The sequence below is a fragment of the Orussus abietinus genome, unplaced genomic scaffold, assembly GCF_000612105.2.
Source record: "Orussus abietinus isolate OABI.00-Male unplaced genomic scaffold, Oabi_2.0 scaffold50, whole genome shotgun sequence".
Taxonomy (NCBI): domain Eukaryota; kingdom Metazoa; phylum Arthropoda; class Insecta; order Hymenoptera; family Orussidae; genus Orussus; species Orussus abietinus.
In genome coordinates this window covers 490,074-502,752 of record NW_019394232.1, presented here as the reverse complement: position 1 = coordinate 502,752, position 12,679 = coordinate 490,074, and the positions used below count along the sequence as shown (strand labels likewise).

Here is a 12,679-nt window from a genome sequence, read left to right as displayed (position 1 = left end):
TTTAGGTTAAACGCATTATAGGTAACTTATCAATTTTTTTTTATTCATACATTTGTACAGTTGTCCTCGGCATGTTAGCTCTTAATAATTATCCCTTTTGATACTTCCACAATGAGTGTAATGGTACGACAAAACGTGCCGGGCGCGTATATCTCATTACGTGAAGCTTTACCGAGTTCCTTGATTAATAATCCCTATATAGATTATATATATATATAGAATATAGATTAATTCGCATTAAATCCCAGTATCGAGTTTAATCGTTCATCTCAGGTGTTACGAGTTCAGCAGATCCTTCGCCAAGCTTTATAATCTGTTCGTCGTATTCAATTATCTCGTCATCGCTCACATCCATTTCAGACCCTAAAACATGTTGAATAATTAATTCTCCATTCATTTGCAGATGTAGTTAAATTATGAGACTCTAAACTGCAATAACCTTCGTCATCTAATCTCGGGTCTCTCTCCCATTTTGCTAATTTTATGTGAACTCGTTCGCTAATCAGTGTCTTTAAATTTTTCACTGCCACGCAGTCTTTAAAGCGATACTCCGGGCACTCTTCCTTTCTATACCTGTATAATTAAATTGAAACATATAGAATAGTGTTTACAGACATTCTGTCTTATCTGTTCCTTTACGGAAATTTTAGAATTAGAGTTGCCACACTTGCCTTGCATTTACATCCGCACTGACAGCGGCTTTAATCTGCTGTACCAATTTAACAGACCAATCAGCTGCATGATCGGACACTTCGGATATGATGTCACAATCGACCATTATCTTTGCTAGATCTTCAAAATAGAGACAACACAGTTCTCTATATGAATTGATTCCCATTGTGAGTTGTGCAACTGCAATTCTTTCTTCCAGATACGTGGGATCCATTACTATCTTCCCGCTAGAAATGTAAATATACTGCGTAGCATTGAATTCACAGTTGTACGCACTTATGTATGTTCTTGTGTACATACTTTTCAAAGGTGATGAAGGAAACACACACTGGATAATGAAATAACGTCATAGGTAATGGATCCTTCTCGGAAAATGGATGCACAATAATCTCGTTTCCAGTCGCAGTGACGTCGGGTCTGTGGAAGTGGGATAGCGCTGCAAGTGTAGCAATTGATGCGCAATCTATCAAGTTGCCATCGTGATTGATGATACTCACGTCGACTCGTATATTCCATGCCTAGATAGAATTAAAGAAGTTAGTTTATTCATACATTGATCGTACGTCGATGAGTTTTAAGCAAATCTGGGAAAGAGACCTGTTTATCAGCCACAATGCACAGAGACTCTAAGTCAATGCATTTGGAATCTTTGAAACATTTTTCTAATTGTCTATTAAGTACCACAGCGATATCCGATTGACGATTCCCTTCAAAATGAGGCGCAGCCAGTGGATTAAGTTCCACGTTTATGTATAACATTCCCTCGTTCGGACGCGATGCCTTCGGTTGCTGGATATCGCAGGATACTTGAGCTACGACTCTGTAAAGATTCCAAATAATTGTTTGGAAAAAAGAGATAACAATTAATATCGTGCAAGTAAATTCTAGTATAGTGAAAAAAGTTAATCGGAGCAGAAGATCAACCTGGTCTGTCCAAGCACCGTGAGACAGCATCCCCAGTTGGAACCGAAATAAATTTTCACAGGCCGAGACTCTAACAATGCTCTGCCGTCCAATCTCTGCGTTCATGAAAAATAGGTGAGAAAATGATGTATTTTTAACAGGTTATCAATGTTAGGCGCAAGAAAAATATTTATCCACTGGATAACTACTGCAAATATTAATTTCAAATCGACCCATTAATGAACTAATATTAATTTCATTTAGATATTTTGTGTATCACCGTATCCTCTGCCGCGGCTCGAGTCACGAAATTCCGTTCGCATTCCGACAGTGGAAATTCTCTCATTTTGTCGTTTCTTTTAAAGTATCTTCCAGAAAATAATAAAGTATAAAATTTATTTGGAGGTTAGAATTGGTTAGATAGTGAAATCACGGATTTTTGTACAGAGATGAGTTGGGGGATCGTTCACGAGTCGCGCGATTGCATTTTGTGCTGCCCTCCGGTGGAGGATGCAGGCGGCTAATGCACCTGACACCTGTTACCCCTCAGTGGCGGCGCAACACATTTTTAATAGGGGCTCGCGCAATCGCGATTGCAGATACAGGATTTGAAGTTTTTATTATTAATTTTTTCAGTCTATTTTCGGGCTGTCCAGCTTCCGGTGAATTTTTTCTTCGCACCCGCGACCACAGTAGCTCGAAGGGGAAGGTTGTTCATACTTATATAAAACTTTTCGACGCCATGTGCATATAGAATCATCTTTCGTGTCATAACGATTTGCAAAATCAAAGGTGAAAGTCATAAAGCTGGGGTATTCGTTTAATGACTCCCTGGCACGTACGAAAAATCATATAAAAAAAAAATGAGTCGTCTAGTTTCATTGTTACATCCTTAAAGCTGCGAGCGTTTATTTTGTAAATGTGTTAGCACAAGACCTAGTTAGGACTTCCAGCTGCGACAGCGCTCCTCCCTCTTGTTTATTATAAATTTTTCTTCCGTATAAAAAGCGTGTGTCTACGGTCTTAGGCAAAATAAAATACTACGAGTACTTATTAGGCGAAATAAAATACTATGCTATCGCTATGTATATATATACTCTCTCTCTCTCTCATTCACATTCTCGCTCTCTTTCTCTCCGACGAAGTAGCTATTGTATAACAAAAAAACAAAAAAAAAACATTCACTCGTACTCGTCATTGTATCACTATATTCCTGCGACAATGTACAAAGTATAACCGATAAATATGTGCTACGTTTACGTGAATATAACAGCACAACATTGACCATTTTTCCAACGCAGGCAACGAGAGCGGGTCACGGACCGGGACAATACTATATAAAAATCACTGGAATTAATATTAGCTACTTCTCGCATCGACGGGAAACGGAAAAACGGAGCTCCTTCCGACGTGGAGTTTGAATCTCGCGCCGTTTCTTAGAGAAACGCCGCTGCCGCCATATTGGTATCCAGGGGACTTCAGCGCCGCTTAGCGGAAATATTGCACGACGTTTATACTAGAGTCGCGTGGATTTCCGTACAAATTCAATATTAAATATATCGCGCTTTATGCGGTTGCGGACGCTGGAGGTGCGATTCCTAAGCAGTGGCTTACAATCAAATTTTTTTTAACGGAACTTTGTATCTAGGACAATTCGGTTTGTCCTTTCTGTCTCCTGATCTCGTCCCTTAATGGCGCACTGCTGAAGTCGCTTAATACTTCCCCTACGAGAATGGCGGTTTCCAGGCGGATATCGCATTAACTTAAACGCTAAACGAGCAACGCAATTAAAATATAATCACTGCCAAGTCGTGCGCCCTCCCGCCGCGAGAAATCTTTCGCCAGACTTTGGAAGTTGTGGGGCCAGGGGTTGTTTTTCTTTTCTTTTTTTTTTTAAGTTGGCCACAATGATTCCAACATGTCGGATCGAGGGAACTTTCGGCGAACAGGGGCGCCAACTTTTGAGCATTGGGATATACATCTCACCGACGATCTTTATCGTCCTACTTTTGATAAGAGTTTAAGATAACGAGTCTCTTGATACAATGCAATGTGGGAACGATGTAGAGGCTATTTGGCATTATTAACGAAGTTCAGGGCAGTTTTGCAAACAGTCTTATGCCCTCGATGGCAGCGCTGTATCGGAAAGCCAAGATATGAAAAGTAACTAGAAGTCCCTAGGTATGGTAGATTTCCATAAATCTAGACAATGGGCATATTTAGCAGTCGAGTGATTTGATGATACCATCTAGAGAGCGATCTAGTAAAGTGAATATTCAGACTCGAGTCAACCTCCTTTTCTCCGTAATATCACACACGTATAAAAGGTAAAAAACTTCGGTATATCTTACACATGGGGAGTATCCAGTAATTAACGCCAATATTATACATCCTAATACCACAGAGAGTAATAATTGCCGCCCCTGGAAACGCGAGAGGAGCGCCCCCTTCTGGGGGGGTCGATTCTATAACTCGAATCTAGTGAAAATCCCGATAGCGAGGTACCTCCCGCGATTCTGTAACCGTTACCGTGGTAAGAATGCGAGCTAGTTCGCGTGAGATCACTCGACCAGAAACTCCGAGTTCTTTCGGTCGAGGGATTTCGCATTTTCACTTGGAGAAGACGGGGGGGCGAATAAACTCGCGTGAGATGACAGGGCAAGAAGCGAGCACTCTCGCCGAAGATACGGAATCGACCCCCTTGACCAAGAGATATCCCATATCAAGGGGGCGAAAATTGGAGGAAAACTCGTTAATTAAGAGCCTAGAAACTTCCAAAGTCTGTGGACCAGCGGGAAGAGCGACCGCTGGCGAATGCACGTTTTTCTCCATTTTAAGGACGATCGTTAGTCGCGGCATTCTCGAAATCGGGGTTACCGATCGCCTTACATCGATCTAATCACTAAATTCGCGGAGGGATAAACCCGAGGAGGAAACGCCGGGCGCCATTTTGGATCGGTGGGGAGGCGCTGCGTCCTCGGTTTCCGCGCGTCATTAACATTAAACGGCTACCATGGTCAGCTTCGCAATGAACATTCTTTGGTTCGTCCTCGAGAGCGTCTCGATCCACGCTCAGACGATTCGGCCAGTCTTTAATGACTTAGTCATCACTAGATGAAGCCGCACGAGGTGCTCAATGCTCTTCGGGTGCTACGTCCGCCTCCCTTCATAAGGAGGCCGCTTCTTCCTCGGCAAGATTGTGTAAGTCCGAATAATTCATAATGGCACGGTAGAGGAGTTCGTATTGGGCCTAGACAACAGAAAAAAGAATGTTAATTGTCGGGGAAATATCGTATTATCGGGTTCGCGTCTCTCCGCGGTTAACCAGGATTTTCAAAATGGCCGCCAAGATGGCCGACGCGCCTTGTAAAGGAAACGAGCGGTTTAACTCACGCAGGGCCGTCAATCTACGCGTATAAGTGCGTATAAGTGCGTATAAACTATTAGGAAACAGGATACAAGGTGGGTGGAAGATAATTTCCGAGAGTCTGGGTCCAGTTTGCAAAACGGCCGACGAGGTGAGACCCTAAGGAAGGACGCGATGCTCGTCAGATTTAATTTCTCAAACGAGAATACGTGTCTTTGGCTCTAGTCTGGGATAAATTAAACATTGTCGTTTAATAAATGATGCCTCAGGAGCATCGCGCTCTTCCTTAGGGTCCCTATAATCACGTGGTGGAGTTTCAAATGACTCGATGAGCCCTGTTTGGAGAAATTCTTGATAAGTGTTTTACGTTTGTATACGTAGAGTGACCGTTAATAAGATCAAGGGACTCACGAAAGTGCTGATCATGCCGTGGCGCTGCGATCGCAGCTTCTTCGTCGTCGTGAAGACGTCGACGCGCCTCTCGGTGCGCAGCTGCTGGACCAGGATGCTCAGGGCGACGAACATGGAGCTCCTGTCGGAGCCGTAGTTGCAGTGGATGACGAGAGGTCCGCTGGACTCGACGCCTTCATTGGCGAGGGTCTGGTCGACGAGCTCGATCAGGCCCCGGGTCACCTCGGGCACCTCGCCCTCCACCGTGGGCCACCCGTGGTACTGGAACTGGACCACGACGGCGCTCTCGTCGGTTTTCGTGTTGGAGACGCAAAGCTCGCGGCGCGTGTAGTACGGGCAGCTCTCGCTCTGGATGTAACGGACGTTTATGTGGTCGTAGGCCGCTTCCTCTTCGGGCCAGTAGCGAGGGCACTTCCTGGGACCGTCGTTTAGCTGCAAGGATGGGTTCTCTTAGGGTCTCCACAGTCAGGGAATTAAATTTCAAACGATTTGGTACTTTTAGGGAGGAGAAAAGTTGCATAGAGAGAGACTGTAACGGTCGAGAACTCTTTGGCGCCACTGTCTCGTGGCAGTTTTGGGAGTTAATAGGGTCCTAACTCACATCGGACAGCATGACTATCGTCGAGACGCACTGCTCCGATATCATTCGCCAGAAGTCCGCGACAGTCGTGTCGAGAGGGTCTTGCGTGATGACGAATGTCTCGGAATTGTCGTAGCCTTCTATGAAGGAGGCGTTTATGTACGTCGAGTGTTCCCTACCGGGAACCGGCGTCAGGATCACGCGGTTCCTGTCGTAGGGAATTACGTGCTCGCTTCGGTTCTTCAGCTTGTTCTCCTCCCCGCAGCCCACCGAGAATGACTTCCGGTCGTCGAGGACGGAGTTGATTTTCTGAAATCATGGGATGAAAATTAGAGAATCGAAATTTCGTGACTTTCAAGACCTTCGTTAGGACTTCCATGATATAGGGCGGTAAAAGACGTAAAGACGCACCTCGTATTCCTCCTCCATTCTGTACTTCTCCTTGCCGTTGTCTCTCAGCCTGAGCTTCTCAACGGTGGCCTTGAGCTGCTGGATGGGAATTTCAGTGTCGCCATACTGGGCCATCTCCATGAGCGACCGATATATGAAGATGTACTGCTTAAGGGACTGCACGAGGAAGTTCCTCTGGTGCCTGAGGTCGCAAACGGTGTTGAAGATGGAGACCTGGTTCTCTTCGGCGAGCTGCTGAAGAAGGGAGTCCAGAGCGACCAGGGTGCCAGTTCTGCCAACCCCGGCGCTACAGTGCACCAGGATAGGGCCCTTCTCCAAGGAGTAGGCCTCGTTGACCCTCTTGATGAACTTCAGGATGGCGTGGGGATGTTCCGGGGCCATGAAGTCCTTCCAGACAAGGAAATGGTACTGGACGATTACTCGAACGTCCCTTTCCCCGGTCCTGGTCATCTTCAGGTCCCGGACGACGTAGTCGGAGTACGACCTCTCTCCGATGTGCTCCACGGTGATGTCCCCGAAGTTCTTCGACTCGCTCTTGTCTGGCCAGTACTTGGCGCACTTGGTCTTCGAGTACTCCTCCAGGTTGGTCAGCATCAGGATGATCTCCAGGTGCTGCTCCCATATCATGCGCCAGTAGTCGCAGACGGTGTTCTCCATAGGACCCTGGGCGCAGATGAACTTCTTCCGCTCCTTGTAGCCCAGGACGAAGTTCGCGTTTATGTAGTCCGAGCCGCAGATCCCGTCCATCTGGGCGAGGCGCACCCTGGTCTGGTCGTAACATTTAATGTCCGGGTAGCGGTTCTTGAAGAGGTTCTCCCGGGCTTCCGAAGCCCGGGTCGTCCTGTCGGTGAAGCGGTCTGGCAGCATCTCGAACTCGTGCTGGAAACCGTAATCCGAGTCCCGGTGACGCTCTATGTAGGCTTGCAGGAGCTCGGCTTTTGAAATTGGCGGTATGTCCGGAGGACTGGCTGCCACCAGCTGGTGACGGCCTCGTAGGTTCCTGCAGAAGTGCCTAGAAAAGGATCGTGGGAACTGTTAATGTCATTTCCTTGAAGGGATTAGTCCTCTCTCGTCTTAGACGTACCTGAAGCTACTCCTTAGCGTGATGATCTCCCCGCCTCTCTGGCGAGTGCGCTTAGTGCACTTATTCAAAACGCAGAAAGCTAATATCAATGCCACCATGATCAGCACTAGAGAGACGGAGATCTGAATAATGATCCCGAGAGTCGAGACGTCTTGCTCGGTTATGTACTTCGAGCTAAGTCCACCGTAAAGAGGGCTGAAGTATCCACTATACGCTGGGAGATACTCGTCCTTCTGATTCCCGTAAACTGCAACAATTAACCAGTCACCGAATCTTCATCCATTTGTCCTAATGCACGTGGATCTTATTTTGAATAAAGAATTCCATCCAAATCATTTCTATCGTGAGACAAAATGTGAAAAGTAGGGAAACATCAGGTACCGATGACTTCGATGAATCCTGTATAGTTGGACTTGGGGTCCAAGTAGCCATCAGTCGGGGGATATGGAAGGATCTCAGATCTCGCTTCCAGGTCGAATTCGGGAACCAGAGGATCGGCTCGCTTCCTCCTTCCTGGTGCACCGGTGACGTTGCTCGTCGGCACCTTGGGCTCAGAAGTAGTGGGCTTCGAGGTTGTCGTCGACGTCCCTGTCGTGGACTCTACGGTAGTCGCTCTGGTGGTAGAAGTCGTAACTATTGGCGCGAGTGTCGTCGGGGTGGTCGAGCTGACCGTGGGAGGTGGATGCTCCTCGGGAACGAGGTTCAGAAGCGGAGGGATGACCCGGGGCCTGAGTCCTACGCATTTGTCGCAGGCGGAGCTGCCGTTGAATACTTCCCCATCTCCCAGGAAGATCTCAGGAAGGAGCTGGTCGCTGTCGAAGGTCTCCGCTACGTAGGCTCCTCCTTTCTGGGAGGCGTGGGCGTACTGGTAGGAGAGGACGTCGATCTCCTCGGGGGGTGGCAGGTCGGCGACGGTTCTCTGGGCCTCTAGTCGCACCATGAAGATCCGGTAACAGCAGATCGGTCCATTTCGCTCGGAGATCCTGGGCAGATATAGCTGGAACAGTTGTCTACCCTCGTTCTCGATCTTCCTCCAGGTCCGCATGTTCATGCTCTCTTTGTCAGGTGTGGTTACCGGCATCGTGCAGGTACCGATCGCCTCCTCTCCAGAACTGCGAGCTCGCGTTATCCCGTGGACCCGGGCCTTAAATTAAGAAGCGAATTAGTTTCGATTGACCGAGTGTCTTCTATTAGACTGGAATGGTATGAGCGATATTCACCGTGTAATTGGTATTAGCCGGGACTTGCTCGAAACGGGTGTTGTTGATCTTCATTACGTCGACGCTCTTCCCCTTGGGGCCCCAATGATCGATGTCGTAGCGACCCATGTCGTTGCGGAAATGCGAAACTCCACTCAGCTCGACTTTGTAACGCGTTATCAAGCCGTTCGGCCTCGCAGGTGGGGCCCAATAAAGCGAGATGAAACTCGTCCTCCTGGCTGTATCTATTGAGCAGGTGATCGAGAGATTCTGCGGTGGACTGGCAACTGGAAATGTGGAAGTTATACGTCATTGAACTAGTCATTGAAATATTTGAGTGTACGAAAAGTAGCCAGCTTGCCAATTTACGAATGAGTTAAACCTAGTTGAACCAAAGAGATCAATCGAAGTAAGAAATTGTACCGTTATAGAGTATTATACTCTTCGTACCTCCATCCATAGTTGTTCCGTTGACCTCGGCACTCCAGTTGCCACATAACTTGGTGTATTCGCTGCAAGCTGCTACCTTGAATTTGTAAGTAGTCGCGGATTCAAGATCTACGAAGCCGTAGAAAGTGCGTGGTTGGGCTGGATACATAGCTTCTCGTTTCTGGTCGCCGTTGGTTGCTATTAAATTGTAATACTGAACATGCTCCCGTAGCTCTGGTGGTGGGACGGTCCATCCAATGGTAATGGATCCTGTGGTCACTCCGTTCACCGTCACCTTCGGGACGAACTCGGGATCTGTAAAAATATAACCTTTAATTAGTAACGAGATACTGGAATGTCCCTCCCCGATCTATGAGTTTACGTACTTATAATCCTGCTGATTCTACATTAAAATTCTTTAATTATCATTCTCTTTGAACAATCGGTTTACTGAATGCAAAGGGGATGATTAAATATGTATCTTACGGGGTAAAGATGTACTTTATCGACATAACCTAATTTCTCCAAGCACCGAGATTAAGATTTACAGGTTATGGAAGTTTGGGAATAATAACTCGAGTACGTCGTGTATCACTTCGGTATAATAAAATAGTGAGAGTGTAATGTACCTTTCTCTAAAGTCGTGATCCATCGAGGATTACTGATATGCGAGGTTCCAATGGCGTTTACAGCCGATATAGAGATCTGATAAGTTGTGTTGCTCTCGAAGCCTTTCAGCACGTAACTGGAGTTCCCACCTCCGATGCGTTCGGAGTAGAATCTTCTTTCAGCAGTGCCGTTTTTTATGGACCCAATAAAATATTCCGTCACCGGTTCGTTGCCATCGTTCACCGTCCAGTTGAGGAATATACTGCCAGCTCCTACAGCTTTCATGAAGTCGATGCTCACTTGTGGCACATCGGTCACGAATAGGCTCACGTGGCCAGAAATAACTCGGTTGTAATCATTAGCTTGACACTCGTATGTCCCGTTGTCCTTCCTAGTGACTGCTTTGAACTTTAACGACGTTTCCACGTGAGTCTCGTTGATTTCCGTAACGGTCATGAGAGTCCTCAGGTGTTCACTGGTTTCCGTGTCATTTCCCTTCACCCAAGTGAAGTTCGACAAAGGATATCCTTGCATTTGGCACGTTAGGTTCGCTGGCTGTAGAACGTTCATCCTGACATCCTGTGTTGGAAGAACCCTGCCAGGTTCTAGAGATAAATTTCAACAAGAGTGGCATTAATTCTGGAGGAAGAAATTAAAGAGAAGAATCTTTGTGAACCGCTTGAAAATAATTTCCAACTTTTTTTTAAGATGCAAGAATCTTCGGTATCATCCAATATTAAATTATTCGGTGGAATTGGCATAGAAGACTAGGAATGTTTACCGATGATGCGGAGATTAATCGTGGTTTCGAGAGACTCTCCGGTTATGGTCCTAGCCATGCAGGTGTAGTCACCAGTATCGTTCCTGCTGGCCTTCTTCAAATCTACGCGTCCTTCGAATTCGGATTCCCTGATGGTCGTCAGATTTTGTCCTCTCATGGTCCACCATATGTAGCCCGATTCGCTCAGTCTGCACAACAGTGACGGCGTACTGCCAGCTTCAATGCCCTGAGGATGCTGGGAGACAATAATTTCCAGCTTGGCTGTTGTATTCTGCTCCGGAGTGACACTCTCTGTTACTGTACTGGCTAAAAATGAAATCATGCCTTTAGTCGATATCCTGACATTATGAATAACTTTCACGGAAGAAGCAAAAATCCATTTACATCCACAGGTGTCATTTTATGGCCAATGAAAATAATCAGACGTAATTCAGCATTACAAGATACAGGAAAATTGAACGCCTGACAGAGTCAGTAGTAAAGTTGACATATTACTGATCATTTTATTAATCTAGGAGAGGTGTCAGGAGCAAAAATGGAATACCTTGAAATATTTGGATGTTGCAAAACTAAAATCTGAATAATCAAAGACAATGAATAAAAAGCAATGGCTTTAACAAAGCTAAGGCATAAAAGCAATGTACATTTGCTGGTACGTAACTAATAATATTTTTAAGTCTCCTATAACTGTGATCTCTAACGCAAGCTCCCTTTATGCCAAGCGTGCACAGTACCAGTCTACGCTATCGGCATCGAAGCTTATAAAGACCCTGACACATCCATGCAAACATACGCTCTACAGAACAACATTGAAACACAATCATCATATTAAATCTTCGATCGGGCGAAACGTTCGAGCTGCGACAAGCTCGATATTGCATAAATAGACGCAAACTACCGAAGTGTCATCCGAGAAAACGGCAGGGAATTAAGAACTGAAAACTCGGCGATCTTTAGAAGCATCGACGCTGCCATCAATACGAGTCATCGGTAACGAGCAGTCACCGAAGAGACTCGGAGGCTCACCAGCTTCATCGAGGGCAGTGAGGATGGTAAATAGACAGGCAAGAATCATCGCCCAATAAATAGCGACCGGCGTCAAGTTTCGGAACATCGCACAATCGCGGTCAGTCCTGCGTCTTTTCCTTGTCTTCCCTCGCGTCTTCTCTCTTCAGAGGCGATCAATTAAATCGTTGCCAAATGTCCCTGGCATGTTCTCGCCCCATGAATCCGGGCCCTTTGGGTCGCCGAGGCGCGTACACTTTCCCTCGCCCGCCTCTCACGTTCTCATCGGACCACAGCTTCGTCGAATGCGAACCAGCAGCTCATCTCCCTCGATATTAACCTGCAATCGGAGGATTATATCATTTAAAAACGCGCGACTCGGTTTCTTTACGAATTTCCTAACCCAAAACAAATGACAGCGGACATAGACGGAGTTAACCGCGGTTTAGGTTACTTTCAAGATGGCGGCCTGCCCTTAGTCCGCGCGTCGACTGTGGCGCCGCCAACAGTTTTGTAACGAGAAAAATATGCACTTATGCTCTAGCAGGAAATAATAGAAACTATGTACATTTTATTTAAAGCACCGTTTAACGACACCTCCGGCGCTAGATATATTTATAAATTACGTTTCCAATATGGCGGATGGCCGCAGATGCACTTTCATTAAGTTATGTACGACTTTTAGCGCATATGTACACACGCAAAGATTCTTAAGGTATTAATTTCCATATTCTTTCGACTTAACCCTGTTCAATATCCAATTTCTACCTGGGTTTATTATTTCTCATTTAGGAATAGAATGGCGTAACGTACTCCGCGCTCGCGTAGAAAGCCACGTACATTACATGACTTAACAATATCATACCTGCCCAATTCTGCACCTGAGTGATTAATAATCAGAGGCATAATTGAGAAAACGTAGGAAATACATTCCAATCACCTATAGCGCGATCCTGCTGTTCATATCGAGAAAATCATACGTCGAGAAAACCCAGTACATTCAATCGGTACGGACAATTGACGGTGCACTTAGGGTAAATTGAAGTAGCGAGCGCTATCGCGCGGTTCGATATATTATTTTTTAACGGCCCCTGGGATTGAAACGGTTAATATAATCCATCGGACTAAGGCCATCCCGAAGATCCCCATATCAGTCTCCCCCCATTTGCGGATAACATCCCCGTAAAAAGGCCGAAAAAAAAAGAAGGAAAAAAAAATCTTTAAATCT

At 46.0% G+C, this 12,679-nt stretch overlaps 2 protein-coding genes across 2 annotated transcripts; both read right to left on the bottom strand.

Annotated features, from left to right (window-relative positions):
- Nucleotides 1–22: 22 nt before the first annotated feature.
- On the bottom strand, nt 23–2,192 carry LOC105703164 (exosome complex component RRP45). The gene is made up of 7 exons (XM_012431331.2): nt 1,856–2,192; nt 1,597–1,691; nt 1,270–1,492; nt 973–1,190; nt 672–899; nt 440–573; nt 23–363 (listed from the first exon to the last, which is right to left on the bottom strand). Exons 1-7 carry the CDS (start codon nt 1,919–1,921, stop codon nt 257–259), a joined length of 1,071 nt encoding a protein of 356 aa, XP_012286754.1. The 5' UTR covers nt 1,922–2,192; the 3' UTR covers nt 23–256.
- Nucleotides 2,193–2,467: 275 nt separating this feature from the next.
- On the bottom strand, nt 2,468–11,890 carry LOC105703157 (tyrosine-protein phosphatase 69D). The gene is made up of 12 exons (XM_012431319.1): nt 11,855–11,890; nt 11,473–11,791; nt 10,447–10,752; nt 9,686–10,270; nt 9,078–9,371; nt 8,649–8,914; nt 7,810–8,572; nt 7,429–7,675; nt 6,345–7,356; nt 5,955–6,242; nt 5,354–5,785; nt 2,468–4,825 (listed from the first exon to the last, which is right to left on the bottom strand). Exons 2-12 carry the CDS (start codon nt 11,558–11,560, stop codon nt 4,742–4,744), a joined length of 4,365 nt encoding a protein of 1,454 aa, XP_012286742.1. The 5' UTR covers nt 11,561–11,791; nt 11,855–11,890; the 3' UTR covers nt 2,468–4,741.
- Nucleotides 11,891–12,679: the final 789 nt, after the last annotated feature.

Excerpts from the sequence above, each read along its gene's own strand:
- LOC105703164 (XM_012431331.2), bottom strand. The coding sequence starts at position 1,921 with ATGAGAGAATTTCCACTGTCGGAATGCGAACGGAATTTCGTGACTCGA. Across the intron at positions 900-972 it reads TCCTTCATCACCTTTGAAAA|CGGGAAGATAGTAATGGATC; the intron begins GTATGTACACAA and ends TTACATTTCTAG. Across the intron at positions 574-671 it reads AGTGCGGATGTAAATGCAAG|GTATAGAAAGGAAGAGTGCC; the intron begins GCAAGTGTGGCA and ends TTAATTATACAG.
- LOC105703157 (XM_012431319.1), bottom strand. The coding sequence starts at position 11,560 with ATGTTCCGAAACTTGACGCCGGTCGCTATTTATTGGGCGATGATTCTT. Across the intron at positions 7,357-7,428 it reads ACGCTAAGGAGTAGCTTCAG|GCACTTCTGCAGGAACCTAC; the intron begins GTACGTCTAAGA and ends ATCCTTTTCTAG. Across the intron at positions 6,243-6,344 it reads GAATGGAGGAGGAATACGAG|AAAATCAACTCCGTCCTCGA; the intron begins GTGCGTCTTTAC and ends CCATGATTTCAG.